The following is a 27,115-nucleotide window of genomic DNA, read 5'->3' as shown; positions in this document are numbered from 1 at the left end:
ACATGTGGCTCTGGGACAGGGTGCCCCATGCCAGCAGCAGGAGGGACAGTCGGCCTCCTTGCCCCTCTGTGTACCTTTGCTGGTGACCTTGGCACGGCCCCACGTCTCTGGCCTCAGTTGCTTCATCCGTGACGTGTGGACCCTGCCCCACAAGAGAGGAGGTACACAGGTGTAGCCGGGGGCCCTTGGCCTCAGTGAGCGTCCTCGGACAGGAGTGTGATCGATGAAATAATGACCATGCAGACAGGTGATGGGGAGGATGCCCTCACCCTGCCGGCCGTGCTGGGCCCCTGTGGGCTCCCCTCCGTGGCACCCTGTCTCTGTGGGCTGCCTCCTCTTCCTTGATCTCCTCAGCCAGCCCTGAGGCCTCTCCCAGCTGCAGTGTCACTGCTGCCGCGTAATCACAGGGCTGCCTCGCGCTCCTGCCTGGGCTGCCTCGCGCTCCTGCCTGAGCCGCCGCCGTCCTGGACCTTCATTGCAGCCCCTCCTTGGAGCCCTGCCCACACTCGGTACTCCTCACAGGTGGTAACCTAAGGGCAGGCAGGGAGCTCTGCTTGGTGCAGAAAGCTCAGCTCTGGAAGTTTCCTCCCTAGGTCCCACTTGGCTCCCCCATGGAGTAGATATAACGGCCTCCATTTCCACGAGGCCTTCCAAGGCAGGGAAGGCACTTTGTGAACTCTGAAGCCCTTTGCTCCCTTGATACCCACACCTCCCCTGGTAGCAGCAGGCCCAGCAGGAAGGTGATGGTATTCACAGTCACCGAGGCTTAGGACTGTTGGGGGGTCAGGAGGGTCTGGGCTGTCACTGGGGGTGTCTTTTTTCCAACTCCTTTACGCTCTGGGCTGAACATCTCAGCACACACACTTCTAGGGCCAGCCTTGGCCCCCTTCCCATCTCAGCTCTTAAGAAGCAGGGGCTCCCAAGCATCTGACGCTTGGGTGACACCTGCTCCAGCACTCCCAGCCTTGCAGGGAGCCAAGCTACTCAGTGAATGCTTGCAAACTGCAACAGGAGGGCAGGTTGGAGTTATCTGTGGCCCTGGCATTGCCTGGCTCAGGCTGGCACCAAGAGGGCAGGAGCATGGGCTGAACTGAGCCTTCTCTGTTGATAGTTATGAAGGCAGATGCATCTACCTCTCCTTCCGAGTTGCTCTGAAGCTGAGCAGCCAGTGTGACAAGGATGGGAGACTTCCTCTGCCTGCAGACACTCCCCCTGTGCCCACTGTGTGCTGGGCCCAGTACTGGTCACAGGGGGCACCCAGGGATGAGCCCAGGGTCTGTTAGGAGCACCAAGCCAGCCTGCGAGTGTGTTCTGTCCGTGGACAAGGAGCTACCACGCCAGGTGGCTTTGCCCTGAGAAAATGCCCAGCGGAGTCTGGAGCAGACACTGTGCATGTGCCAACCTGTATCCCACAGCCACCCCACAAGGCCTGTGTGAGCCTTTCTCTAGTAAAGGTGAGGCACAGAGATGTCAAATAATTTGCCCAAGGTTACACAGCTAGAAGAGGATTGGCCAAAACAGATTGGAACCCTTTTTGTTGCTCATCTGTGTCTGATGCTTCCTTCAGAAGTCCTGGCTTCTGGCCTTGACTCTCAGATTTTGCCAAGTTTCCATAGTGTCCATTTGAATTGTGGGCAGAGAGATTGAACACAATGCGTAGGTTCTTTGCAAATAAGAGATCCCAGCCCCACCCAGCCCTGCTCCTTTGAGTTGGTAGCAGAGCCTGCTCAGAGGCAGGCATTGTCACTAGGTGATTGTTAGTTCCGTTTGCCCCCACAGCCACCGAGACTCAGGAGAATGACACATGGCCTTCTAAGGCCCCCATCCCCTGCGTCCCCCACCTCACCTTTGTCTGTGAAGGAAGAGCACCGTACGGGCCCTGCCTGGCTCTGCTCTTGAATTCAGTCCCTTTCCTGCTCAAGGGTCAGCCTGTGTCAGACTCAGCCAAGCAGCCCCCAAGGAGGGCATCTCCATGTCCCGATGGGCCTCCCTTACCCCAGCTGCTCTTTTCTGCCTGGTTGAGTACAAGGCTGGGAGCTAGGGACATAGCAGGGTGGAAAAGAAATTGCTTCCCTCCCTTCAGGGACTTGAAGTCCAGTAGCGGGGTGTGTGCGTGCATAGGGCTTGCGGTTCGGTAGGGGTGTGTGCATGTGTATGTACATGTGTGTGTGCATGCGTGTGTGTGCATGCATTGTTCCACGGGTGTGTAGTCCACTAGGGATGTGTGTACATGTGCTCACATGCACATGTAAGAAGTCCAGGGTGTGTATACCTTGTGCCCCGGGAGAAGGTGTGACCTGGGCAGTGTGAGGAAGTAGGTGGGGTGGACAGGTCCATGGTTGGCGGTGGGCAGGGGAGGGCTGGAGTGTGGCCAGCACAGAGGAGCGGGGATGTGCACCACCTGGAGAGGTGGGGAGGAGAGGGAAAAAGATGGTGGGACCTGACCTGCCCCTGTCCGTGCCTGTGGCTATTGGGGTGATGGAGGTCCCAGTAGGGAGGTGACAGAGTCCAGCTGTGGAGGCCTTGGGATGGTGAGGCCGAACCGTGGCTGAGGACCTTTTCAGGAGTTGCCTCCCTGGTGGTCTCTGCAGACTCAGAGCCTGAATGAGGAGGGGTCCTGGGAGACCCCAGCTTCTGGGTCAGGGAATGGAGGACAGTGGTGCCATCCGCGGTGAGGTGTGGGATGGGAGAGGACACGAGGTCGAGGTGGGGAGTTGACTCCTCTCTCTGTGTGTGGCAGGGTGGGGGTGTCATCAGCCTTGGGAGGTGAGTGTGAGCCCAGCAATGTTGGGAGTTGTTAGGAGGCTGGGTGCCAAGGTTCTTAGGGGAGGTTGTGGAGCCCTGCTGGGGCTGCGCTGTGGTGGACCTTTCTTCCCGTCTCCTCTACAGTAAAGAAGAAGCGGACCTGGCACAAACACGGACCGGGGCAAGCGCCCGACGTCAAGCCTGTGCAGAACGGCAGCCAGCTCTTCATCAAGGAGCTGCGGAGCCGGACCTTTCCCAGGTGGGCTGGCCCTCCCTCTATGCTCCGCCTACAGCCAGGGGATGAGCATTCTCTCCGTCCCTCGCCCTGCTATCCATCACTGGGAGCTCCCTCTGCTATGCTTGCTGGAAAGCAGGAAGCAGGGAGCCTGTCTCCTGGAGGCAGCATAGTCCGCACCAGCAACCCAGAGCTCCCTGCAAATGGGCCAAACTCTCCTCCCCTTGGTCAGCACTTCCCTGGGGGTGGGGAACAAGCATTGGCGACCCTTCTCCTGCTGGGTGGAAGGGACCTCTCTCCCAACCTGAGTATGCCCAACACCTGCCAGGTACTCTCCTGAACCCTTGGCTCCCAGTCCTTCCTCAGCCCACACGCGTGCTCCCATGACCCAGGCAGGCGTCATCCTCATGTCTCCTTCTCAGAGACCCCCAGTGCCCACACTCTTGTTCTGCATGAGGGCAGAGGACAGAATTCTGGCCACAGGGAGGACGCAGCTGGGAGCAGCTCCTGGTGAGAAAGGAGTTGTTTAGGGGAAGCACCTCCGAGCTGCCCTGTGGCTGTTCTTGAGCTAGAGACAGTTTCTGTTTGTCACACAGCCTTTATTTCTCCCTCACTTTTGAGGGATAATTCCGCTGGACACAGAATCCTAAGTTGGCGGGGTTTTTTTCTTTTGACATTTTAAATTCCAACTCCCTTCTTGCGTGTGTGATTTCTGATGCAAAATCCAATGGAACTCTTGTTCTGACTCCTCTCTGGGCAAGGTATTTTTCTCCTGGCTTCTTTATTTTTTCTTTTCTGACCTTCATTGAGATAAAATACATATAATACAGTTCACCCATTTAAAATGTGCAGTTCAGCGGATTTTACCGTATTCACAGATATGTGCGCATCACTGATTTTGGGACATTTTCATCACCCCCAAAATAAATCCCATTACCTTTATACATCATCCCTGTCTTCCCATCCCCTTTCCCAGCATGTCCTTAGTAACTACTAATCCACTTTCTTGTTTCTGTAGATTTGCTTCATATAAATGGAGCTCTACAACAAGACTGGCCTCTTTCATTTAGCAGAGTGCATTCAAGGGTCATCTGTGCTGTGGCATGTGTTAGCACCTCACTCCTTTTCTGAGGCTGAATGATATTTTATCATATAGATATTCCACATAGGTACTCTGTCTGTCCATTCATCAGGTGATGGTCATTTGCGTTGTTTCCACTTTTTGGCTACTATGAATAATTGTGCCATAAACATTTTTATATGAGTTTTTATGTGGACATATGCTTTTATTGTTTTAGGAGTGTAATTGCTGGGTCATATGGTAACTGTTTAACTGTTTGAAGAACTGTCAGACTGTTTTCCAAAGCAGCTTCCCCATTTTACCTTCCCACCAACAGCATATGAGGGTCTCCATTTCTTCACATCCTCACTAGAACTTGTTATTATCTGACTTAACTTGATTCTAGCCATGTGGGTGGGTGTGAACTGGTATCTTATTTTTTGATTTTCATTTCTCTAGTAATTAGTGATGTCGAGCATCTTTTCATGAACTTGTCGATCCTTGTATATCTTCCTTGGAAAAATGACTATTCAGGTCCTTTGCCCATTTTTATTTTTAGTTTTTGCTTTTTAAAAAAATTATTGAGTTTAAAAGTTTCATATATAGTACATTCTAGATACAAGCGCATTACCTGATATATGATTTCAAAATACTGTCTCCTATTCTGTGGGTTGTCTTTTTACTTTCTTGATGGTGTCATTTGAAGTAGAAAAGTTTTTAATTTTGATAAAGTCCAATTAATCTATTTTTTGTTGTTGTGCTTTTGTTCTCATATCTGAGAATCCATTGCCAAATCCAAAGTCATGAAGATTTGTTGATACATTTTCTTCTAAGAGTTTTGTAGTTTTAGCACATACAGTTTGTTCTTTGATACGTTTTGAGCTTATTTTTATATACGGTGTGAGGTAAGGATTGAACTTCATTTTTTTTTGCATGCAGCTCTTCATTTGTTGTAGTACCATTGGTTGAAAACACTATTCTTTTGCTAGTAAACAGTCTTGGCACCCTTGTCGAACTCAATTGGCCATAGATGTGTTTGTTTCTGATATTAAATTCTATTCCACTGATCTACATATCTGCTTATGCCAGTACCACACAGTCTTAATTACTATAGTAATTTATAGTGAGTTTTGAAATCAGGAAGTACAAGTCTTCCAAGTTTGTTTTTCTTTTTCTTTTCTTTTTTTTTTTTTTTGAGATGGAATCTCACTCTGTCACCCAGGCTGGAGTACAGTGGCATGATCTAGGCTCACTGCAACCTCCACCTCCCAGGTTCAAGTGATTCATCTGCCTCAGCCACCTGAGTAGCTGGGACTACAGGCTTGCACTACCAAGCCTGGCTAATTTTTTGTGGTTTTAGTAGAGACGGGGTTTCACCATGTTGGCCGGGCTGGTCTCAAACTCCTGCCCACCTCGGCCTCCCAAAGTGCTGGGATTACAGGCGTAAGCCACCACGCCCGGCCAAGTTTGTTTTTCTTTTTCAAGTTTGTTTTGATCATTCTAGGTCCCTTTTATGTCATATGAATTTTAAGGTCAGCTTGTCAATTTTTACAAGGAAGTCAGCTGGGATTTTGAAAGCTATTGCTTTCAATCTGTAGATCACTCTGCAAGTATTTCAATCTTAACAATGTTAAAACTTCTAAGCTGTGAACATGGATGCTTTTCCATTTATTTAGATCTTTTAAGTTTCTTTCAAGAATGATTTATAGTTTTCAAAGTATTTTACATTTCCTCTGTTAAATATATTCTGAAGTATTTTATTCTTTTTGGTGCTCTTGTAAATAGAATTGTTTTCTTAATTTTCAGATTGTTCATTGCTAGTGTGTGGAAATACAATTGATTTTTATGTGTTGATCTTGTATCTTGCAACCTTGCTGAACTAGTTTATTAGTTCTAATAGTTTTTTTAGAGGGTTCCTTAATATTTTCTATACACATATGATCATGTCATTTGCAAACTGAGATAGTATGACTTCTTCCTTTCCCATCTAGGTGACCTGTATTTATTTTTCTTGCCTAATTGCTGTGCCAAGAACCCCCAATATCACCTCGAATAGAAGTGGCAAGGTGAGGGTGGTCAGGGCCCCACTCAGTACTATCAGCATGCCACACCCAAGGGAGAGCTTCAGTTTCACTAGTCAGAGCTGGATGCAAGAAGGCAGCCCTCACCCCTTGGCACTACTTGCCACAGACTTAAACTCAGCAACCGTCAGCTGGGGCAGAATGAGAAGTGGAAGTCCTGCTTTTCCAAGAAGAAAGCTCTCTAGCTGGGAGCTGGTGGGGATGAAGCCTGTGTTCTTGGCTGTAGCACAGTGGAGTGTCCTCTCTGAGCTCTGAATGGGAATGGAGGGAGCAGTCTTGGTCCAAATGTCACAGACTCTTCTTACTGAGTTTTTGGAGATTTTCTTAAATAGATGTTTCTTCATTTGCTCTTTGGTCTTGGGACCATTTCCAGAAGGCTCTGAATAATTGTTTTTTAAATAATTTTCACCAGTTCATTGTCATGCTGGAAGTTGACCTCGCTCATCTGACTTCTTTCAAGATATTTGCTTTGTCTTTTTTTTTTTTTTTTTTTTTTTTTTTTTTTTTTTTGCAGTTTGAATATGATATGCCTAGGTGCAGAATTTTTGGCATTTATCCTCCTTTATGTGGTCTAATATTTTTGGATCTTTGGTTTCATGTCTGCCATTAATTTTAGAAAATTCTCAGCCCTTATTACTTCAAGTAAATATTTATTCTACTGCATTTTCTCTTCCTTTTTATATTCTCAGTATGCACATTACACTGTTTGTAATTCTTCTTCTACATTTCTTGGATATTCTACTCCTCCCCTTGACCCCCACCCACCTGCTTCTTCATTCTGTTTGGAGTTCAGGCTGGAAGTTTTTATTGACGTAACTTCAGGCTTACTGGTTCTTTTCTTGGCAATGTCTCGTCTACTGATGAGCCCATCAAAGGCATCCTTCATTTTGCTACTTTTATTATTATTTTTAAATTTGTAGCCTTTCCCTTTTGGCTGTGTCTTAGTTTCCATTTCTCTGTTTACATTACCCATCTGTTCTTACATGTTGTCAGCTTTTCCCATTAGTGTAGCTAACCTATTAATCCTAGTTATTTTAAATTTTCTGTCTGATAATTCAGAAATCTGTGCTATGTCTGAGTCTTGTTCTGATGCTTGCTTTGTCTCTTCAGACTATGGTTTTTCTTGCCATTTAGCAGGCTTTATAATTTCTTGTGAAAGCTGGACATGATGTATTGTGTAATAGGAATTGAGGTAATTAGGGTTTAGTGTGAAGTTTTATGTTAATCTGGGTAGGACCTGGGCTGTGTTAAATTTGCTCTAGCTCTAGGTGCCAGAGGTGTCAGCTTCTTCTAGTTTCTTTGTTTTTCTCCCGGTTTCTTTGGGTTTTCCTAAGAATTTCATATTAAACAGAGTCTGTGTCTGCAGCTCTCTCAGTTATAGTCAGCTATTGTTATCCTGATGTATGGTGGTAAGTTTTGGGGAGGGGAAGTGTTCTATAATTTCAGGATTAAATCTCAGTTTTATAGAGTCTGGGCTGTGATCATTAGGAGCATTTCTCAGCCTTTTTAATTTTTCTTTCCTTATCTGAGACAGGAAGGCTAGTGGGGGCTGGAGGTGACCAGTTGCCTTCCCCATGTCCAGTAGAGTCTGATACAGGGGAGCAGACTTTTGTTGTGGAGAACAACACTCTCGGTGTATTTCAAAATAGTTCCTATTTCCATCCTCCTGCCGGATTAAGGAGTTTTTAACTCTTAAACTGATCTACACTTAACTTTTGGCAGTTTGTCAAAAGTTATCACTTAAGTGTCCCTACAGGTCACTGCCTCCAGCAGCTTCTGCTCCAGGTAAGGCGATCTCAGCTATGATTTTCTGTCTCCTCAGATTTTGGGTGGTTGTTTGTTTGTCCTATGAGCTCGATTCTCTGATGAATATAAGAAAAGTTGTTGATTTTCTGTTTTTTCAGCCTTTTTCTTGTGTGGAAAAGGGGAGTGACAACATCCAAGCTCTTTACATGTTGGAGTTGAAACCGGAAGTCCAGTTCCACATTATTTTAGCCACCTTATATTCATTGGGTTATCTGTTGTTTTATTGTTGAGTTGTAAGAATTCTTTACATAGTCTGGATACTTGTCACTTACCGGGCACTTTGTCCCATTCTGTGTTGTCTTTGTACTTTCTTGACAGTGTCATTTGAAGCACAAAAGTTTTTCATTTTAACGAAGTCTAACTTACCTCTTTTTTTCCTTTTGTTGCTTGTGCTTTTGGTATCACTGCTAATAAATCATTGCCTAATCCAAGATCTTGAAGATTTATGCCTTTGTTTTCTTCTGTGAGTTTTATAGTTTAAGCTTTTATATTTAGGTCTTTGACTCATTTTGATTGAATTTTTGTATACTGTGTGAGGTAGGAAGAACTTTATTCTTTTGCATGTGGATATCAATTTTTCCTAGCAACATTTATTGAAAAGACTGGCCTCTCCCCATTGAACTGTCTAGGCACTCTCATTGAAAAGCAGTTGATTGTGGGTGTAAGGATTTATTTCTGGGCACTCAAGTGTATTCCATTGCTCTGTATATCTTTTCTTAGGACAGTACCACAGTCTTGACTGTAGGAGCTTCGTATTGAATTTTGAGGTTGGGAAGGGTCTTCCAACATTATTGTTCTTTTAAAAATCTGTTTTGGTCATCTGAGTGCTTTGCATTTTTATTCAGCATTCCAAGTTTAGTTTGTCGGTTTCTGCAAAGAAGTCAGTTGGGATTTTGATAGGGATTGTGTGGAATCTGTAGATTAGTTTTCCATTGTTTCTTGAATCCCACACCTTTCTTCTAGGTTTGATTTCCTTCTTATAGAATTATGTCTTTTAGTTCTTTCAGCAAAGGCTTATGAAAAATATACTGTCTTGTCTGACAATGACTGTCTTTTTTCTTACATGATTCTAATATTCTAAAATGGATCTAAAGTTCTAGAGTGAAAGCTATTTTTCTTTAATTCTTTGAAAGGTATTTTATTGTCTTTTGACATCTCTTGCTAATGAGATGTCTGTTGTTAGTCTAGTTGCTGTTTCTTTATATTGTTTGATGTACTTGGTACATGAGTGTATGGTACTGCCTCTAGATGTTCATTTGTTTTTGTTTATTCTGCTTAGAACTCAGTAAGCCCCTTTAATTTGGAGAGTCACATGTCACTTCTGAGAAATACGGTTTTCTCTTTAGTAGCATTTCTTCTGTATTCTCTATATCATTTAAAAATTTTTCTTCAAGTTTACTATTTTTTCAGCCATCTACTGTTTAGTGCATCCACTGAGTTTAAAAAATTTTGATCATCATATTTTTTATTTCTAAAATTTCTATAAATTTCCTTTTCAGTGTTGCCTGGTCTTTTTTCTTTTTTAATACATCCCTGTGCCTTGCCGCATCCTCTTGTTTTCCTTCTGAATGTGTTCCAATATATTTATCTTCAAATCTCTTTTCAGTTGTTCTGTTATCCTCAGTTCTGGTGTCTCTTTGGACTGGTGCGTCTATTGACTGACCCTCTTGGTGGTTCACTTCCTTCTGTGGAGCATGGTGCTTCAGCGGGGTCACATTCCACTGGGACTAGTATGTCCTTGGCTACTGTCCACCTACAAGATGGTTTGTGTTTGCCTTTTGCTAAGGTCTTATGGTTTTCACAGATTAGTTCCAGATCCAGTTTGGGGTTCCCAACCGATGGGTTTAGTGCGAGTTTGGAACTCTCACTGCTAGACAGGATCTTGGCATTGGGATTCATCAAGGGTAATTTTCTGCCTGTGGCCCAGGTGGATGGGAGGCCTTCCCCGTTGCTTTCAGAGCTTCGTTTGAATGGTTTATATACCTCGAGTTTCTCACACAGTTGCCTGTACACATTCTTTCTTCTTCCTCACCGTCCAGTACCCCTTGGATTATCTTTAACGCTATTCCCATGTGGTCAAAGCCAACGGACACTCTTCAGTTCTGATTTTAATTGCCCTCTTGGCAAAATTAGGCACTGCAGCCCTCTCGATCCTTGAAGTCCTGTCCTTTGTTGGGAATGGGCTTCCTCCCACCTGCCCGCTTCCTCTCCTGGTAACTGCCCTCCTTGAGGCATTTCTGGGGACTTGGCTCCACAAACTCTTTAGCTCTTCTGAGCTTGTGTCCTGTCTACCCAACTGGCACGTCCCTGGACAATCTGACATGTGTCTTGGACCACATGTGTCCCCAGATCAGCTCTTGGTCTGTCCCTGTCCCCTGCTTCTGCCCCTCTACCGTGGGCCCTCTGCAAATGGCCTCGCCTCTGTCCCTCTGCTCACAATAGTCTCCTGGCTGTCTGTATTTGCCTCTTCCTGTTCCCTCCCACTTTCTGAGCTATCACCAGACTTATTGATCTCCTGAACCCCCTTGGCCCTTTCCCTGTCCCTTAGTCTAGGCATGGTGCCCTGAGCCTCCTGATGCTCTGTGCCCCCACTCTGCCCTGCTGCAGGCCACTGTCCACACAGCAATGGACAACCCGCAGACTACACCGCTGCCCTACTTAGAATTCCAGAGGCTTGGCTGGGCACAGTGGCTAACGCCTGTAATCCCAGCACTTTGGGTGGCTGAGGTGGGTGGATCACCTGAGGTCAGGAGTTCGAGACCAACCTGACCAACATGGTGAAATCCCATCTCTACTAAAAATACAAAATTAGCCAGGCATGGTGGCACATGCCTGTAATTCCAGCTACTCAGGAGGCTGAGGCAGGAGAATTGCTTAAAACCTAGGAGGCAGAGGTTGCGGTGAGCCAAGATCGCACCATTGCACTCCAGCCTGGGCAGCAAGAATGAAACTCCGTCTCCAAAAAAAAAAAAAAAAAAAGAATTCTGGCGACTCCCAGTGCTCTTGGTGTGCAAATAATTCCTGCAGTTCCCAGTGCTTCTGGTGTGCAGTGGGAGCCCTCCAGCTGTGGCTCCTGTCATTCCCATACCTGCTGCTGTCTGTCCGCGTCAGAGACCTTGGGTGGTGCACTCCTCCCCTCGGCCCTGCCTTGCTGGGTGCTCTTGCCCCTGTTCCCTGCTGTCCTCCTCCCCAGCGCTGCTCACAGCTGTGCCCATCCCATAGAAGCATGTCCCCAGGGTCACCAAACAGAGGCTGTTCTAGCAGGCCCTGTGGACCACAGCTGCCCAGGGACCTCTCAGGGAGCAGGAGGCAGCCTGGGGCATGGACTGGGGCTGAGAGCTCTGGGTCCAGCTATATGACCCTGGGCAGACCATACTCCCCCTGGGCCTCATGTCCCTGGGAAGATTCCTAGGGTGTGTCAGTGCTCTGCCAAGGTCATTTGTCCTGTTTGCCTGTGGGCCCCTCTCATCTGCCTCTGGCCCTGTGGTGGTGGCCATGTCCAGTAGGGAGCAGGCCAGGACTGGATGCTCTCGTCCGGGTCCTTGGGGCTGACACTGCACATGCCGTTCATCCTTGCCAGCCAGGGGCCTCCTCCCAGCTCTGCACCTCTGCTGCTTCCTCTGGGGCAGGAATGTGGGGACAGGCTAGGCAGGGCGAGAGAGAGACAGGAGACCTAGTTTTCACCCCGTGCTCTCTATGTGGCCTTGTCCAAGGCCTTCCCAATATCAGAGCTGTCTTAGTGGCTCTTGTTCCTGAGCTGTGATTTGGTGGCCCTGCCGGGGAGAAGCACCTAGCTGAGAAGGGGTGCATGGGAGGTGCAGTGGAGGAGCTGCCCCCATCCTCACCTATGGGTCAGCCTGGGTGCTGGTGGTGGGGGAGCGACCTTGCTTAGGCCCAGGTGCCTCTTTCCTCTCTGTCTTGTTGGGAAGGACAGGCCCTTGTCACCTCTCGACATTTCCATCTGACACGTGTGAGACCCCATGTCCCTGCTCCCCCAAACAGTGGGGTTCCGGAGTCATCTGCCCTGGCTGCCCTATGGTCCCACGTGTGACGTCACGGTCAGGCCTCCTCCTGTGGCTGTGGGAGGTGGGTGGCCAGACCCAGGCTTGCCTCTCCAGTGCCGAGGCCCTGTCCACACCTGTCCTGGTACAGGAGGCCTTGGGCCCGATGTGGCCTCTGACCTGTGCTTCCCTGCAGTGCTGAAGACGTGGTGGCCCGTGTGCCAGGCAGTCAGCTTACGCTGGGCTACATGGAGGAGCACGGCTTCACCGAGCCCATCCTCGTCCCTAAGAAAGATGGGCTGGGTCTGGCTGTCCCGGCCCCCACGTTCTATGTCAGCGATGTCGAGAACTACGTGGGTAAGTGCCGTCCCCTTCACAGTGCTCTGGGGCTGGAGCCGGGAGTGCTGGGGCACCCACCACTGTGCATGCTGTTTCCCCGTGCCCTGGCTGTGTCCCACGTGTGCCATGAGCAGGGGAGCCTCAAGGCTCACTGTACTCTGTTCCCGGTACTCTTAGATCAGACCCTGCATCCCACTGAGATGACAAATGACCTGGCAGATCCCTTGCCCTCCCAGATACTCTGACTGCAAAGTGGGGGCTGGTCTGGGAGACCCTTTGATTCTGGCAGCTATGAATTGCATTACTGTGGGTGCTACTTGACACTGTCATGCCTGGGAGGCCCTGGTGGTGCGGGCCCATGTCCCCAACCTGGCTACCTGATTAGGGGCCTGGCCACCTGATTAGGGGCCTGGCCTTCCTCATCTGCACCATGACCTGCCCCCATGGCACCAGAATCTCCTCCTCGTCTGGATTCCATATGGGTTCTAGCCAGTGCCATTGCCATCAGCAGCGCCCACTTCATGTCCCCTCCAGAGCTACTGGGCTCAGGTGGGCACTTGTGGGTAGAGGAGGCACCTGTGGGGGTGCCGTTCAAGAGGCAGCGGCAGGGAGAGGCCAGCACACCTAGCAGTGTCCCTGACAGGTCAGCGGCCACACGGCCAAGCATGGAGGCCCACATGGTTGCAGGGCCTCAAGGTGCTCATGGGGGATGCCTGGATGGCCGGCCCGGGGAGGAACAACCCTGAACGGGCAAACACCCAGGACAGAAGATGGGCAGGCAGGCACACTGGCCTCTCAGTGCTGGGGCTCCGAGATGACTGGCCCCACCGCTCTGAGCCTCACTCTCTTCCTGTGTGCACCCCTCGTGGGGTATGTGCTGGAGGTGAAATGAGGTCACCTTTACAAGCCTGTGGGCACATAGGGGCACCCACCAGGAGGCCATCAAGTTCAATTTCAACAGGGGGCTAGGGCCCTGGATTTTCTTTAGAGTCACGTGGACACCCTGGGGCTACTGAGACTGAGCTCCCAAACTGGTGGTGAGGAGGAAGAGCGAGCACCGTGGTAGCTGTCAGACATCTCAGGAAGAAAGGCTAGAAAGTGCTCATCCTGGGACCTGGGGTGAGGATGTTGGGTGTCCATGCAGAGGGGCTGATTCTGTGGGGTTCTTACTGAGGAGGAGGGCAGGCTGGACATAGTTGGAGCTGTGGCACTAGCTCTGTGGCTGATCCTGCCCTGAGCCGGGATCCAGCGCCTGGTCTCGCCTATGCTCGGCTTTCCCACCGGTTTGCCTGAGAGCGGGCCGTGGCCATCTGGTGGGCTGTTTCTGTTTTGCTGCACAGTGCTGGTCAGGCAGCCTTGTGTACCCCCACTGTAATGTTCATGCTTGCCGGGCCAATGCTCTTTCTCACCTTCCCAGACCCTAGCATGGTGCATACAGGATAACATCTAATACATAGTGAGGGCCTGCCCAGTTCCAGGCACTTTTCTAAGCTCTTCCCATGTAAGAGCTAATTTCCTCCCTTCCACAGCTCTGAGAGGTGGGTCCTGCCCTGCCACCAAGACCCTGGACTCACCTAATCATGCGGTGGGGCCTGGTTTGTCCTCTGGCCCTGTTCCCTCCACAGCTGTCCCTGAAAAAGCAGGGAGGAGATGGTTCGTAGTTTGTAGTGCTTCTATGTCTTTTTTTTCCTCTTAATTTTTTTTTTTATGATGGAACTTTATAAGCACACACAAAATTAGAGAAACAGTAAACCCTCATGCACCCAGCACCGGAAACAAAAACCACCAGCTTTCGGCTGATTTTCTGTCTCCCTACTTTTTTGTTCTCTTGTAGTATTTTAAAAGGAATTCTGATCACGCATGGTAGCTCATGCCTGTAATCCCAGCACTTTAGGAGGCTGAGGTGGGTGGATTTCTTGAGGCCAGGAGTTCGAGACCAGCCTGGCCAACATGGCAAAACCCCGTCTCCACTAAAAATACAGAAATTAGCTGGGTTTGATGGTGGCATTGGTAGTCCCGTCTCCTCGGAAGGCTGAGACAGAAGAATCACTTGAATTTGGGAGGTGGAGGTTGCAGTGAGCCAAGATCGTGCCACTGCACTCCAGCCTGGGAGGCAGAATGAGATTCCATCTCAAAAAAAGAAAAAAGAAAAATTCTTTTTACATACATCATTTTACCCATAAAAATTCTAGTACATAGCTCTAGCAGACAATTTAAAAAATATATAATCACCATTCCATCATCGCACTGGATTATATTAACAGTAATTCCTTGGTGCATGTAAGACCCAGTTTAATTCTTCCCAGTTGCCTCAAAAGTGCCTTTTTACATTTGGCTGTGGAATCCAAATGAGACCCTCACATTGCATTCGGTTTTTATATCCCTGAAGTCTCTTTTATTCTGACAGCCCCATTTTGTTTTATCCTGTTGGTTTGTTGGAGAAAAGGCCATGTTGGTCCTGCAGAATGTCCCACATCCAGGATTTGGTTGCCAGCGTCCCCAGTGGTATCACTAAGCAGGTCCCTCTGTCCCAGGTGTTTCCTATAAACTCGTGGCTAGATGCTTGCTTGACTTGCCTTCAGGTTTTTGGCAGGACTCCCTCTGAGTGGGTGTGCTTCCATCCGTGGGGAGGCCTATCATGCCTGACCACACTCTTGCAGTGATGCAGACAAGGCCAGTGGCCCCGGCACCCACCTCATCTGTCCACACTAATCCCACGGCCTTGCAGTTTGTGGTCAGAGGAGCCATGGAGAACTTTTGCAAAGGGCGACTGGCAATTCTGTCCTTCCTTCTCCCTCTATCAGTCATGAGTCTTTTGTAATGAAAATTTCCTCCTCAGCTCATCTGGTTATCCTGAACTTTTCTTTGTCAACTACAGAAAAGGCTTTTCCCTTTATTTGTTTGCCAATTCTCAGAGTAATGAATAGGTGCCCTAGAAGTGCAGGGGTTTTGATAGCTTAATTTTTAAAATGTAGGTATGTCTCATGAATTACTTGGAACATACACTAAAATGTATTTGCTGTTCGTCTGAAATTCAGGCAGGCCAGGCGTCCTGTGTTTTTATTTGTTAATCTGGCCACCCTTGCTGAGGCCTGTGTCCTGGCTGCCTCGCAGCATCACCAGGCCAGAGGAAGAGTGGTCAGGGTACTTTGTTGAGCCAGGGGAAAAGCAGGCAGGTGAAGCTGGACGTTGGCACCTAGAGCCTCTGCACCCAGCCCCTGGCAGCTCCTGCTGTGTGTGAGGGCAGCCAAGGGTGTGTGTCCACTCCACACATCCTGGCCTCAGGGAGGCTGTGCCACCTTCCCAGGGTGCTCAAGCTCCTCCCGCCACCTCCCCAGGGCCGGAGCGGAGTGTGGATGTGACAGACGTCACCAAGCAGAAGGACTGCAAGATGAAGCTGAAGGAGTTTGTGGACTATTATTACAGCACCAACCGCAAGCGGGTCCTCAACGTCACCAACCTCGAGTTCTCCGACACCCGGTGAGTGCTGCCACCTGGGGGTATGGGGGCTGGGGTTGGGGCAGGGGCGCTGTGCTGTCCTTGGTGAGAAGCACAGGTCGAAGGTCTTAGAGTTGGAATACTGCACACGGCACACACTGATTTTTCCTGTCTCTCTCTCTCTCTAAATTTTTTCATTTTTTCCTTTTTTTTTTTTTTTTTTTCTTTAAGGCTGGCCCACAGCTGTTTCTCTTTTTAAAGTATGAAGGTGACACATTGAGAACAATTCGAACAAAAAAAAGGAGTAGAAAGGCAAAGCATCCTCTGGTCTTGGCCCTGCCCGTCCCACTCCTCAGAGAGAACCGTTGGTAACGGTGTGTAGTTTTTTCCGGAATGCACACTCATGACACACTGAGACCTATGACACCCCCACTTCTGGACACACAACATTCACGCTTATTCATGGACACACCAATACTCATGACGCCCACTCGTGGACACACTCATGACACTCACACTGACTCATGGACACTCCAATGCAATGAGACATTCGTGACAGTCTGACCCTCACATTCGCTCATGAACATACTCATGACGCGCTCACCCATAGATATGTCACGCACCCACAGTCACGACACCTCATCCCTACTCACAGACACCGATGCGTGGTGCACTCACACTCACGGACACACTCGCCAACACTCGTGACACAGCACACCAACACTCATGGACGTACTCGTGACACATTCATAGACACGACACACTAGCGGACACATGGACACACGTGACACACTCAGCACTCACCAACACAGGGTACACTCACACATGGACACATTCGCCAACACACTTCTGACACGTTCACAACACACCGGCATACCGCTCACATGACATGGACATGTGATACACACTCATGGACATTCACGGACACACTCCCGATACACAGACACTGACACACTCAAACACAATAGATTCATGACACGCTTATGACACACACTTCCTTGATGCACTGAGACACTGACTCACTGGCACACTCACACTCCTAACACCTGCGTCCCTGGCGCAGTTACCAACACCTGCACACACCCGTGTAGACGTCTACACTCACACATGAGATACTGCAGGGGCGGTTTCTGTGACCTGCCTCCCTGCTTTCCAGGCAAGGTGGGCCCCACACAGATGTGCCTTGGTTGGCCTGGTCCCGCTGAGTTCCTGGCGCGAGTTGTCGTCAGCCCTGCAGTCGCTGGCTGGGGCATCCTCTGTCAGGGCTGACCTACACCAGCCTGGCTTCCTGGTGGCAGAGCTGCTGGCCCTGCACTTTGTGGCTCTAACCTTGTTCTCCCCACGGGCTACCGGCTTGGGTGTGGTCGGTGCCTGCCCTGGATCCACCCGTCACCCCCTCTCCATCACATCGTCTCTGCTCTCCTGCTGGCCCCTGGGAACGATCCACAACACTCAGTCACTGTAAGGCATGGGTGGCTAAGGATGGCTTCAGTCTTCATCATTTCCGTCATGCCTGTTTCCTGAAAGCACATAACATGTGCAAAGGGGTAGGTAAGGAGAAACAAAAGTATTACCTAAAACCACACCAAGAAAGAGAATACAAAACTATGCCAAGAGCCACAAAAAGGGAATATGGCTGTGCATGGTGGCTCATGCCTGTAATCCCAGGACTTTGGGAGGCTGAGGCAGGAGAGTCACTTGAGACCAGGAGTTTGCAACCAGCCTGGGCAACAAAGCAGGATCCTGTGTTTATTTTAAAAACTTAAAAAAAAAAAAAAAATGTAATGAGCTTTCAGTTTGGTTTGAGCTTCCTAACAGCAAAGGCAAAAAGGGAACTGGAGTGGGTTATGGTACCAGAGAAAGTGGTATGTATTGCTTTGGTACCAAACAACATAACTGATCGTGTTTCCATCAACTTAATTTACTGCCCTGCCTGGGTTGAGGGGTTCTCACAGAGAGATGTCTGGGTTATAGAGCTAGGGAGAGATGGTACTTTGGCATGTGGTTTTCTGTTGGGCCTTTCAGGGCCATCCCTTTGCCTCCTGTTTCCACAGGCCCAGTCCATGGACCATTAGGGGGTTGTTTGCAACTTTTGTTGGGCACTGACCTACCAGAGCCTTCACATGGGCTTGGGTGGGGCCGTGGAGTGGGCTCTGCTTCCTCAGTAAGTCTGTCCCCAAGGATGTTGGTCAAGCAGGTAAGGTCAGGCCTGACCCCATGTGCTGTCTGGGGTAGCTCTTGGGGCCTGCTGCCTCAGGGGGGCCCACAGTGACCAATGTACCCCCAGACCAGAGAGATGCCTGCTGTGTGGCAGGTCTAGGGTGATGTGCCCCCTGCTGGTAATTCAGACACACATCACACCTGGACTCTGCTCATGGTGGCCTTGCGTGTCCATGGGGGCTTTGAGGACCACCCCCCGCCAACTCAGAGAAAGGTGTGGCCTGCACCTAAACAGGCCAAGCAAGGGGAAGAAGGACGTTTGAGCGTGTGGTGGGAGGCAGGGACAGCCTGGCCCCTGTGGTGTGTGGTGTTTGAAGGACATGGCTGGAGATGGGTCATGAGGGCCCTTGTGGCAGGGAACCCTCTCCCGTGGGCAGCAATGTGCCCAGACTGCTGAGGTTTCAGAGGTTGGCAGTGGGTGTGAACTCATGGGGGTGAAGAAGGGTGCTAGTTTGGAACGTGCTGGAGATTTAAAGGTGAGGTCTGTGACTGAAGCTGGTAGGATTGGGGTGGCGGGACTCTGCTTGTGATTTGTGAGTCTTGTCCAGGGACAGCTTGTCCGGGTTGGTGTGGCCTTTGGGCAGAGACAGCAGCACTTGCAGATGGGCTGACAGAGACATGACAGGTCCTGTCTTCCTGGAGGCAAGAACTCCCAGATCTGGTTCTTAGTGGCACCTGGAATGTCACTGCACGGGTGCTGTTGAGCTTGACTTTTTTTTCTTTTTTTTGGAGACGGAGTCTCGCACTGTTGCCTAGGCTGGAGGGCAGTGGGGTGATCTCAGCTCACCGTAACCTCCGCCTCCTGGGTTTAAACAATTCTCCTGCCTCAGCCTCCCAAGTAGCTGGGATTACAGGCACACCAACATGCCCAGCTAGTTTTTGTATTTTTAGTAGAGACAGTGTCGTGTCTCGCCATGTTGGCCAGGCTGGTCTCGAACACCTGACTTCGTGGTCCGCCCACCTCTGCCTCCCAGAGTGCTCAGATTACAGACGTGAGCCACCGTGCCCGGCCTAATTTGACGTTTTTGATGAAACATAACGCATTTTATCCAGGACAGTGACATTTCATTGAATCGAAGACTGCCTCTGCATCTCCCTATCTTCCCTGGATATGAGTTGGCTGGATTGGACAGTGACCTGAAATGGCCAGGGTTCGTGGGCGCCCTGTCGTCAGCTCTGGAGAGCAGTGGCTGTTATCCAGGTGACGCCAGAGGCACCTGGGCTGAGTGTGAGAAATGATGTCTACGCTCCAGCCCAGTGCACCACAGCCACGTGCATGTGGCCAGTCTGGAAAGACTTGCTTTCCAGTTCCCAGGAAAGGAGGTTCCCTCTTAGGGGTGGATGGTTTTGGGGCCTTCTCATCATCTTCTGAGGGTGGAGGCCAGCCTCAGACCCAGTCTCCTGCCAGGGCCACAGCCAGTGCCTGGGCTTGTTCCGCCCCCTGTGATCCTGTTTGCTCCTCTGTGAAATGGGAGCTGTGACACATGACCTGCAGGTGGTGAGAGAGTGTGGGACATGCCTCACAGAACCTGTTTCCCTCTCCAGGGGACATCAGAAAGGGAGTCCCAGGTTCCCTCACCACCTTCCTCTCCCACCCCCAGAATGTCCAGCTTCGTGGAGCCTCCTGACATTGTGAAGAAACTGTCCTGGGTAGAAAACTACTGGCCAGATGATGCATTGCTGGCCAAGCCCAAAGTGACCAAGTACTGCCTGATCTGCGTGAAGGACAGCTACACCGACTTCCACATCGACTCGGGGGGCGCCTCCGCCTGGTACCACGTGCTCAAGGTGAGCCACGCCCCTCAGGGCACCTCAGCCTTGCCATGGCCACGACCGATCTGCAAGATCGTCTGCAGTCCCCACAAGCCCTGACTGTGGCCAGGATGCCACTCCCCAGAGGGCCCTGGACCGTCCATCCCTGGGACAGGAGGCCACTGGAGATGTCTCTGGGTGGAGGGGCAGGGGTGCATGTGGGACCAGAGAATCTCATGAGTGTCTCCTTGTTCTAATGGGATTCAGGCTCGTTAACAGCTGGGTGAGGCCGCTGGGTGGCCGTGCACTTAGAGGAGAAAGGGGGTGTTGCAGACACATCCTGGAAGAGGGGCCAGCCATAGCCAGGGCCCCGCGCAGGAGCCAGTGGGCAGGATGGGGGCATCTGAGGGGGCGGGGAAGGCTAGGTGCTTCATCATCAAGGCTGAGAGAGGGAAGCCAGAAGAAAAATGAGACATAAATAGCAACAGGAACAAAGGAAACCCTAAGTTATGGGCTCCCCCAGTTGCTAACTGATCTTCTGCAGACCAGCTGGAGCTGGACCTGGGGCTGGGCAGGTGCGTGTGGTCGTCCCACCTCTGGGAGGCCTTGAGCAAGTCACTGGGGCATCCTGGGAACCTGCCTTGGTCCCATTGCAGTAGGACGGGGTCTCGCTGCTCCCGGGGCAGAACCCCTCCTGGGGCCTGCCGTAAGACTGCCTGGGACACAGTGGCATCATTTGACCCAGCCTGGGATCCAAGTGGCTCTCAAGAGTGGAGCTACCTAGAATGCTTTTGATACCCAGTTACAGCTTTATTTGCAGCCTGGGTACCCACACCATTTGTAGTGCCTCAAAACAATGTAATGTGGGATTATGGGCTTTAGCTCTTGACTGTGCTGGGGGCCCAGATACCCAGAACCTTCCTAACACCCACACTTCTGAATTGCAAAGCACCTGTGCCCTCAGTGTTGCAGGCAGGAGTCGTGGACCTGGGCAGGGTACTTTTCACTTTAGGACCTGTCACTTGCACCCCTACCCCCGCATCCTGGCATGGGCGGCTCTGCCAACAGGCTCTCTTGGCAGGGGGAGAAGACCTTCTATCTCATCAGGCCGGCCTCGGCCAACATCTCCCTGTATGAGCGCTGGCGGTCTGCCTCTAACCACAGCGAGATGTTCTTTGCCGACCAGGTCGACAAATGCTACAAGTGCATCGTCAAGCAGGGCCAGACCCTCTTCATCCCGTCAGGTGAGTGCGGGCAGCTTTGGGGACCGTGTCCTAGGGATTGCCGGGCCTCATCAAGCTTAGTGCCCTGTCCCTTGGGCCGTGTCCCCACCACAGGGTCTCTCAGCGTCCCTGGTGTGCCTGCTCCCTTGTCCGGAACTTACCGCCACCCCAGCCCAGTCCCTGCAGAGGGCCCAGCCACGGGGCTTGTTTTGTCTGGTCAGCATGAGCACTCCTCACCACCGAGGCCACCTTGGAGCTGCACAGCCAGTCAGCCGCCTTCACATCCTGGCTGGGCTCACTGTGACCGAGCCCACAACTGGAGACCCAGCTCAGAGAGCCTTGTGCGGGGACAGCAGCCACGCCATCAGAGTCAGTGAGGGAGGAGGACACTAGCTGCTAATTAAGGCAATAGTAGGGGACATTTTGAGCCTGTGCTAAGGGAGAAAGCCCATCATGAGCCACTGTGTGCCCCTAGATGATGGTAGAACAAATCCCAGACATCTTGCTGTTTCACTTAAATATTCCACTATTTCTGAAGGACTTCTTTTCCTTCTAAAGTAACACAGCTGCAATACTGTTCTCACACCTCGAAAAATGAATAATTAACAGCAATTCCGTAGTATCATCAAATAGCCAACTGGTGTTCAGATTTTTAAATCGTTTTATAGATTTTTTTTTTCATTTTAAATAAGTATCAAACCGAAGCCCTCATATTTTAATGATTTATAAGCCTCAGAATCTTCTGTAATCTCTGGGTCCTTCCTCCCTCCGTTGGCTTTCTCACAGTCACAGCTATTTAGGAAAGAGTTGTGGATTTCCCAGGGTCTGGCCCAGGCTCTGTCTCTGAGGATAACCTGGGGACCAGTTCCAGCTGTGGGGGCGATGCAGCTGCCCTGGGCTTGTCTCCTGCTCCTGAGCGTGGTTGGCAGGCCGGGTAACTGGACAGAGGCTGGAGCTTCCTCCCTCTGTCTGAGTACTGCCCCTTCAAGTGGCCTGAGTGAGTCCCCTCAGCTCTGGGCCTTGGTTTCTCTGTCTGTGCGGGGCTGGACTGACTAGTCTGTGCCGCCTCAGACACAGCCTCTCCCCCGACCCCCTTCCGTGGAGGCTGGGGTTGGACCAGGGCCAGAGAGCTTCTCCCAGGGAGGCCCCAGGCTGCTGGTGAAGCTGCAGAGGTGGACAGGGCACCAAGGTATAGGCAGGCAGGAGCTGGATCCTGGGCTGGGCTGGGGAAGGCCTGTGCTGGTCTCCACCGCTCCCTGATCTGGAGCCATGAGAAGCCCATTCATGGTAGCAAGGTGGGGCACCAGCCACTCCCCTCTCTCTCCCAGGCTGGATCTATGCCACGCTCACCCCTGTGGACTGCCTGGCCTTCGCGGGACATTTCCTCCACAGCCTGAGCGTGGAGATGCAGATGAGGTAGTGCCTGCCGCGCTGTCTGCCCTCGGGCTCCGCAGGGCAGTGTCCTCCCTCTAGCTGGGTCGGTGCTGGACGCCTTGGGCTGAGTCCTGCCACAGCCCGCCTGTGGGTGGCCTGGACATGACCATCAGTCTCTGTGGGCCTCTTCGTGACGTGGAGGGAAGGAGGAGGTGGGCTCTGGGGTCGTGCAGGCCGGCTCCCCGAGGGACCTGGCTGCTGGACGGTTGTAGTTGCCCTTGGTGGGGTTGGGGTTGGGGTTGCTTAAAAGGCTGCTGCCTTCTCTTCTTGGGCACTGACAGAGCTCTCATGGGCCCCAAGGCCTGCAGCCACCAGGGCAGTTGTCCCCTGGTCCTCTGCAGCTATGCAAGGCCCAGTGGGGAGGTCTGAGCTGGTGTGTCTGGGGCCTGGATTGACGCCCAGTGTCACCTGCTTGATGGTCAGTGCACTGAGAACTGCTCTTTGGTGGCTTCCAGAGCATATGAAGTGGAAAGGAGGTTGAAACTGGGCAGCCTGACTCAGTTTCCCAACTTTGAAACTGCCTGCTGGTACATGGGGAAGCACCTGCTGGAGGCATTCAGAGGTACTGGTCACTCCGGGGTGGGTGTCCAAGCCTGGGGCTCTTGGCTGTGGGGACAGCCAAACCTGGGTCAGGGCTGACTGTCTGGGTGTGAGTGCCGCCTTCCTGTGGCCTGAGCAAGGCCCTTTGGGACTCAGCCCCCTGGGGCTCAGTTTCCCCATCTGTATAATGCAGGACTGGATTGAACGGCCTGGGCCTCTCTTTCCGATTGGACTGTCCCTTGTTTTAGAACAAACACTGGGCTGTGGGTTGAGAGGGGTGAGTGTGCGTGGCCTTGGTGCAGGTATCATTCACACCTGCTCCACCCTCCACATTGGGAAGCTGGAGCCCTCGCTCTGTCACCAGCTGAGGAATGGGTGTGAGTGGGCTCTGGGTCCCCTTAGGATCCCTCAGGGGCGTGGCACCTGGACCGTGAGGCAGGCTTGTGGCTCAGTCCTGGCCCTCTGTGGATGCACTGTGGCATCCCTGGGCTGCCCCTTTCTGTCCCAGGTCCTGCCTGGCCATACCGTCAGAGTTGAGAGCAGGTGGCTCCTGGCAGCCGCCACCCTGTTCAGGCCTCCAGACTGCCCAGCAGCATGAGGGAGCCTACAGGAGAGTTTGTATTTGTGTGTGACTTCCTTTCTCAGTGTGCCCTTCACCAAAAGTTACTCTTAGCTTTTCTTTTTTGGTTCTGATAGCAGCCAAGAGTTCTTTTATGCAGAACCCTTTGCACTCTGGCCCTAGTTTGAGAAGGTAAAATGGTCCTTAGTTGTGGCTGGCCAGGTTTCAGTAAGATTTTCCCGTTGCTCCCCAAATGTGGAGCCCTGAGCTTGACTCCGGCAGAAGGAAGTGCCCAAGATGGGAGTCTAGCCCTGCCCTCAGGGGACTCGTGCCAGGGAGGCAGGGATCAGGGCAGCATCCGGGCAGCCACCCCACAGGGCCAGCCTGACTACTGGCCAGCTAGGCCACTGTGGCCATATCCCCTCTGCCTGGGCCTCCCTCTCTGAGTGGACGACAGTACAGTTGGCCCCCAGGACTGAGAGGACCCAGGGAGCTGCCATGGTCCTGGTGAGTCGGAGCCCTGGAGCCCTGGAGCCCTCTCCAGTGGGAAGAGGGAGGGAGGCCCACGGCAGGAGCACACCTCCCAGCTGGACTGTGGTTGGTCCCTCCACTGTGCTAAGGGGCGTCATGAGATGGGAAGAGGTGCTTGGGGATGCCTTATGTGGGCCCTGGAGACAGCCGGTGGCCCGGGTCCTGGCATGTGTAGCCCCTTGCTCAGGCAGGGCTGGGGTATTGGGCAGAGTGAGGAGAGCCAGGCAGCCTGTGTTAGGGGCCTGGAGGGTGAGACAGTGGGAGGATGGTGGGAGGGCCAGTCTTTCCTCAAGCAGGGGAGGCCACCAGGAGGATGGGCACCCCCAGGTTCCAAGAGGAACTGTTGGCAGTTGAGCTGGTGGCCGTGGGTGGAGGGAGACCTCTGGAAGGCTGGACCTGGCATCCTCCGGTCTGGCTGTATGGCTGGGCACGAAGGCACCTGTGGGCAACGGACATCCACCCATCTCACCCAGTGTCTCCTTCCCAGGCTCTCACAAATCTGGGAAGCAGCTGCCCCCTCATCTAGTCCAAGGAGCTAAAATTCTCAATGGTGCTTTCCGATCGTGGACAAAGAAGCAGGTAGGAATCATGTCACAAATGCCTAGGGCAGGAGAGCAGTGATAGGTGGGAGGACCTCCCTGGAGACCCAGCAGCAATGTCCAGGACTTGTCCTGCTTCACTGAGATCCAGCCTGGGAAGGATGGTGGTGCTCCCCTGCCTGGCTTGGCCCAGGGTGTGCCTTTGCCCCAGACACCCCTGCTGTCCACTGATTGGGCCACCTGAGGGCTGGGGGAGGACAGATGTAGATGCCGAGCCCCCTCCCTCAGGGGCTCACAGCTTGGTCACAAGTTGGTGGGAGGAGGGTGAGCAGGTGCCAGTGCCTCCTGGGAGGAAGGTGGGTCTGCGGGTGGAGGACAGATGGCTCATGGTGGGATGACACTGAGCACAGAAAGGCCTGGAACCTGGTGGGGGCAGGGAAGGACTGGGGGAGTGGCTGGCTCCAGGACAGGGAGTGCTGGGGACACCCTGTCAGTTCCTCCTGGCTGGCCCTGGCATTAGCTCAGAAGCTAAGCTGCCTGATAGTGGGTGCAGCACCCCAGCCACCTTGCTCTGTGACCCGGGCAGCCCCTCCCTGTGACTCTTTCCGATGTGCGCGCCCCCACAGAAGCCACCTCCTGTGTTCCTTAGCATCTTCCCTTGGTTTTGGCTACAGAACGGAGGGGAAGGCCTGACTCAGCCTTGGGCACCCTCTGGGACAGTGTTTCCTGCTGGGACTGTCATTGTGCAGAGGCACTGTGGCCGCTCCTGGGAGGAGGACCCTCTCCCAGGCCAGAGAAGGCCAGTGGAGATTTACAGGCAGCTTTCAGGAAGGCCAGGCTGCAGGGAATACTGTGGGCCACACAGGAGAGGCAGCCAGTGCACTCCCAGGGCCATCCTGCAGCCGCCACCTCCCTCAGGTCGCAAGGCCCAGGGCAGTCCAGGGTGCCCCTCCTGGCTCATCTCAGCCAGGTGACCAGGTGGAGTGGCCTCTGACTAGGAAGAAGGGATGGGACCCATGTCCACTCCATGGCCGGCTGGTGGTGGCCTCAGGCAAGCTTGTCCTCTCGGTACTCGGTTTGTCCCCCTATTGATGGGGGCTCACAGCAGAGGCCTCTTGCCAGGGCAGAGTTTGGCTGGGAAGCCCCTCGCCTCATGCTGATCAGAGTGGCTTGGCAGTCAGGCGACAGCCTGCAAGAATGCAGGGGTAGGTCAGGGCCACGGGACGTGTCTGGTGCTGACCCTGGGCCTGGTTGTCCTGCAGGCTTTGGCAGAGCATGAGGACGAGCTCCCGGAGCACTTCAAACCTTCACAGCTCATCAAAGACCTGGCCAAAGAGATCCGGCTCAGTGAGGTGGGGCCATGTCCGGGTGCTGGGCTGAATCCCCAGGGATGGGGGAGGGCCGGCCTGTCTTTCTCTGGGCCCAGGGGCCAACCTGACAGACAGCTGCCAGCTCCAGGAAGGCCAGTGCCCCAGACAGTCCTCCCTGCACTTTCCTGGGCGAGCTTGCCTTTGTGAGGGCTCAGGGTCCCAGGTCTCTGGCTGGGTCTGTGTTCTGGTGTGAGTGTGTAGGGACTGAGAGATGGCACCAGCCTCTCTGAATCTCCCATGGGGAGGGCACTCTGTGGGAGGAGCCCCTGACTTAGCCCCTCAAGTCCCAGCTTGTGTGATCCTGGATGAGCCCTCAGCTGCTGTGCTGGGGTAGAACAGAAGAGCCTTGGGGAGAGCAAGTGACTGATGGCATGTGACTGGTGTGTCACACAACAGCGTGGGTTGGGTGTGAGTGTGTCACATGATGGTGTGGGGTAGCTGAGGCTTTCTGGACTGACAGCTCCCTACCAGCCTGGCAGTGAGGGTCTCCAGCGTCCTGGTGTGTGGACCCTCCTGGGCCACAGTTTGGCAGAAGCAGCATGTGACCCTTTCCTTTCTGTATCCCAGAATGCCTCCAAAGCCGTCCGACCGGAAGTGAATACTGTCGCTTCGTCAGATGAGGTGTGTGACGGGGACCGGGAGAAGGAGGAGCCCCCGTCTCCCATTGAGGCCACCCCGCCTCAATCCCTCCTGGAGAAAGTGTCCAAAAAAAAGACTCCCAAAACTGTGAAGATGCCCAAGCCGTCCAAAATCCCCAAGCCCCCAAAGCCCCCTAAGCCCCCAAGGCCCCCCAAAACGCTGAAGCTCAAAGATGGAGGCAAGAAAAAAGGGAAGAAGTCCCGGGAGTCAGCCTCGCCCACCATCCCCAACCTGGACCTGCTCGAAGCCCACACCAAGGAGGCACTGACCAAGATGGAGCCGCCCAAGAAGGGCAAGGTGGGCCCCCCTCACCCTGACTCCCCACCTCAGCACCAGAGGTGCTGCAGCATCTCTTGGGGGCCAGGCCCATGGAGATAGCTAGGGCCCATTGTCCTTGTTCCCCGGGGACACCTGGGAAGATGTGGGGGTCTGGGCTCTTGCTGTGGGCTCAGTTTGCCCAGAAGATGCACTTCCCTGCCTGGTCCTGATGCAGTCCTGCTGCATCCAGGTCCAGACCCCCCCAAGTGGACAGGCTGTGCCAGCAAGCCACAGAGCAGTGGGCCTGGAGAGGGGCCCTCATTGAGGAAGGCAACACAATGTGTG

The 27,115-nt window shown here is 52.4% G+C and overlaps 1 protein-coding gene across 1 annotated transcript in view; it reads left to right on the top strand.

Annotated features, from left to right (window-relative positions):
- LOC105498876 (PHD finger protein 2) overlaps positions 1–27,115 on the top strand; it is a 103,940-nt gene that overhangs the window by 59,159 nt on the left and 17,666 nt on the right. Inside the window, exons 3-12 of the mRNA XM_011771254.2 lie at positions 2,890–3,004; positions 12,125–12,285; positions 15,606–15,747; positions 19,527–19,713; positions 20,759–20,921; positions 22,229–22,316; positions 22,790–22,896; positions 24,452–24,543; positions 25,766–25,855; positions 26,441–26,809. Of these exons, the coding sequence (XP_011769556.2) occupies positions 2,890–3,004; positions 12,125–12,285; positions 15,606–15,747; positions 19,527–19,713; positions 20,759–20,921; positions 22,229–22,316; positions 22,790–22,896; positions 24,452–24,543; positions 25,766–25,855; positions 26,441–26,809 (1,514 nt within the window). The remainder of the gene's footprint in view (positions 1–2,889; positions 3,005–12,124; positions 12,286–15,605; positions 15,748–19,526; positions 19,714–20,758; positions 20,922–22,228; positions 22,317–22,789; positions 22,897–24,451; positions 24,544–25,765; positions 25,856–26,440; positions 26,810–27,115) is intronic.

The sequence above is a fragment of the Macaca nemestrina genome, chromosome 14, assembly GCF_043159975.1.
Source record: "Macaca nemestrina isolate mMacNem1 chromosome 14, mMacNem.hap1, whole genome shotgun sequence".
NCBI classification, from domain to species: Eukaryota; Metazoa; Chordata; class Mammalia; order Primates; family Cercopithecidae; genus Macaca; species Macaca nemestrina.
This window is presented reverse-complemented; position numbering and strand designations above follow the sequence as displayed.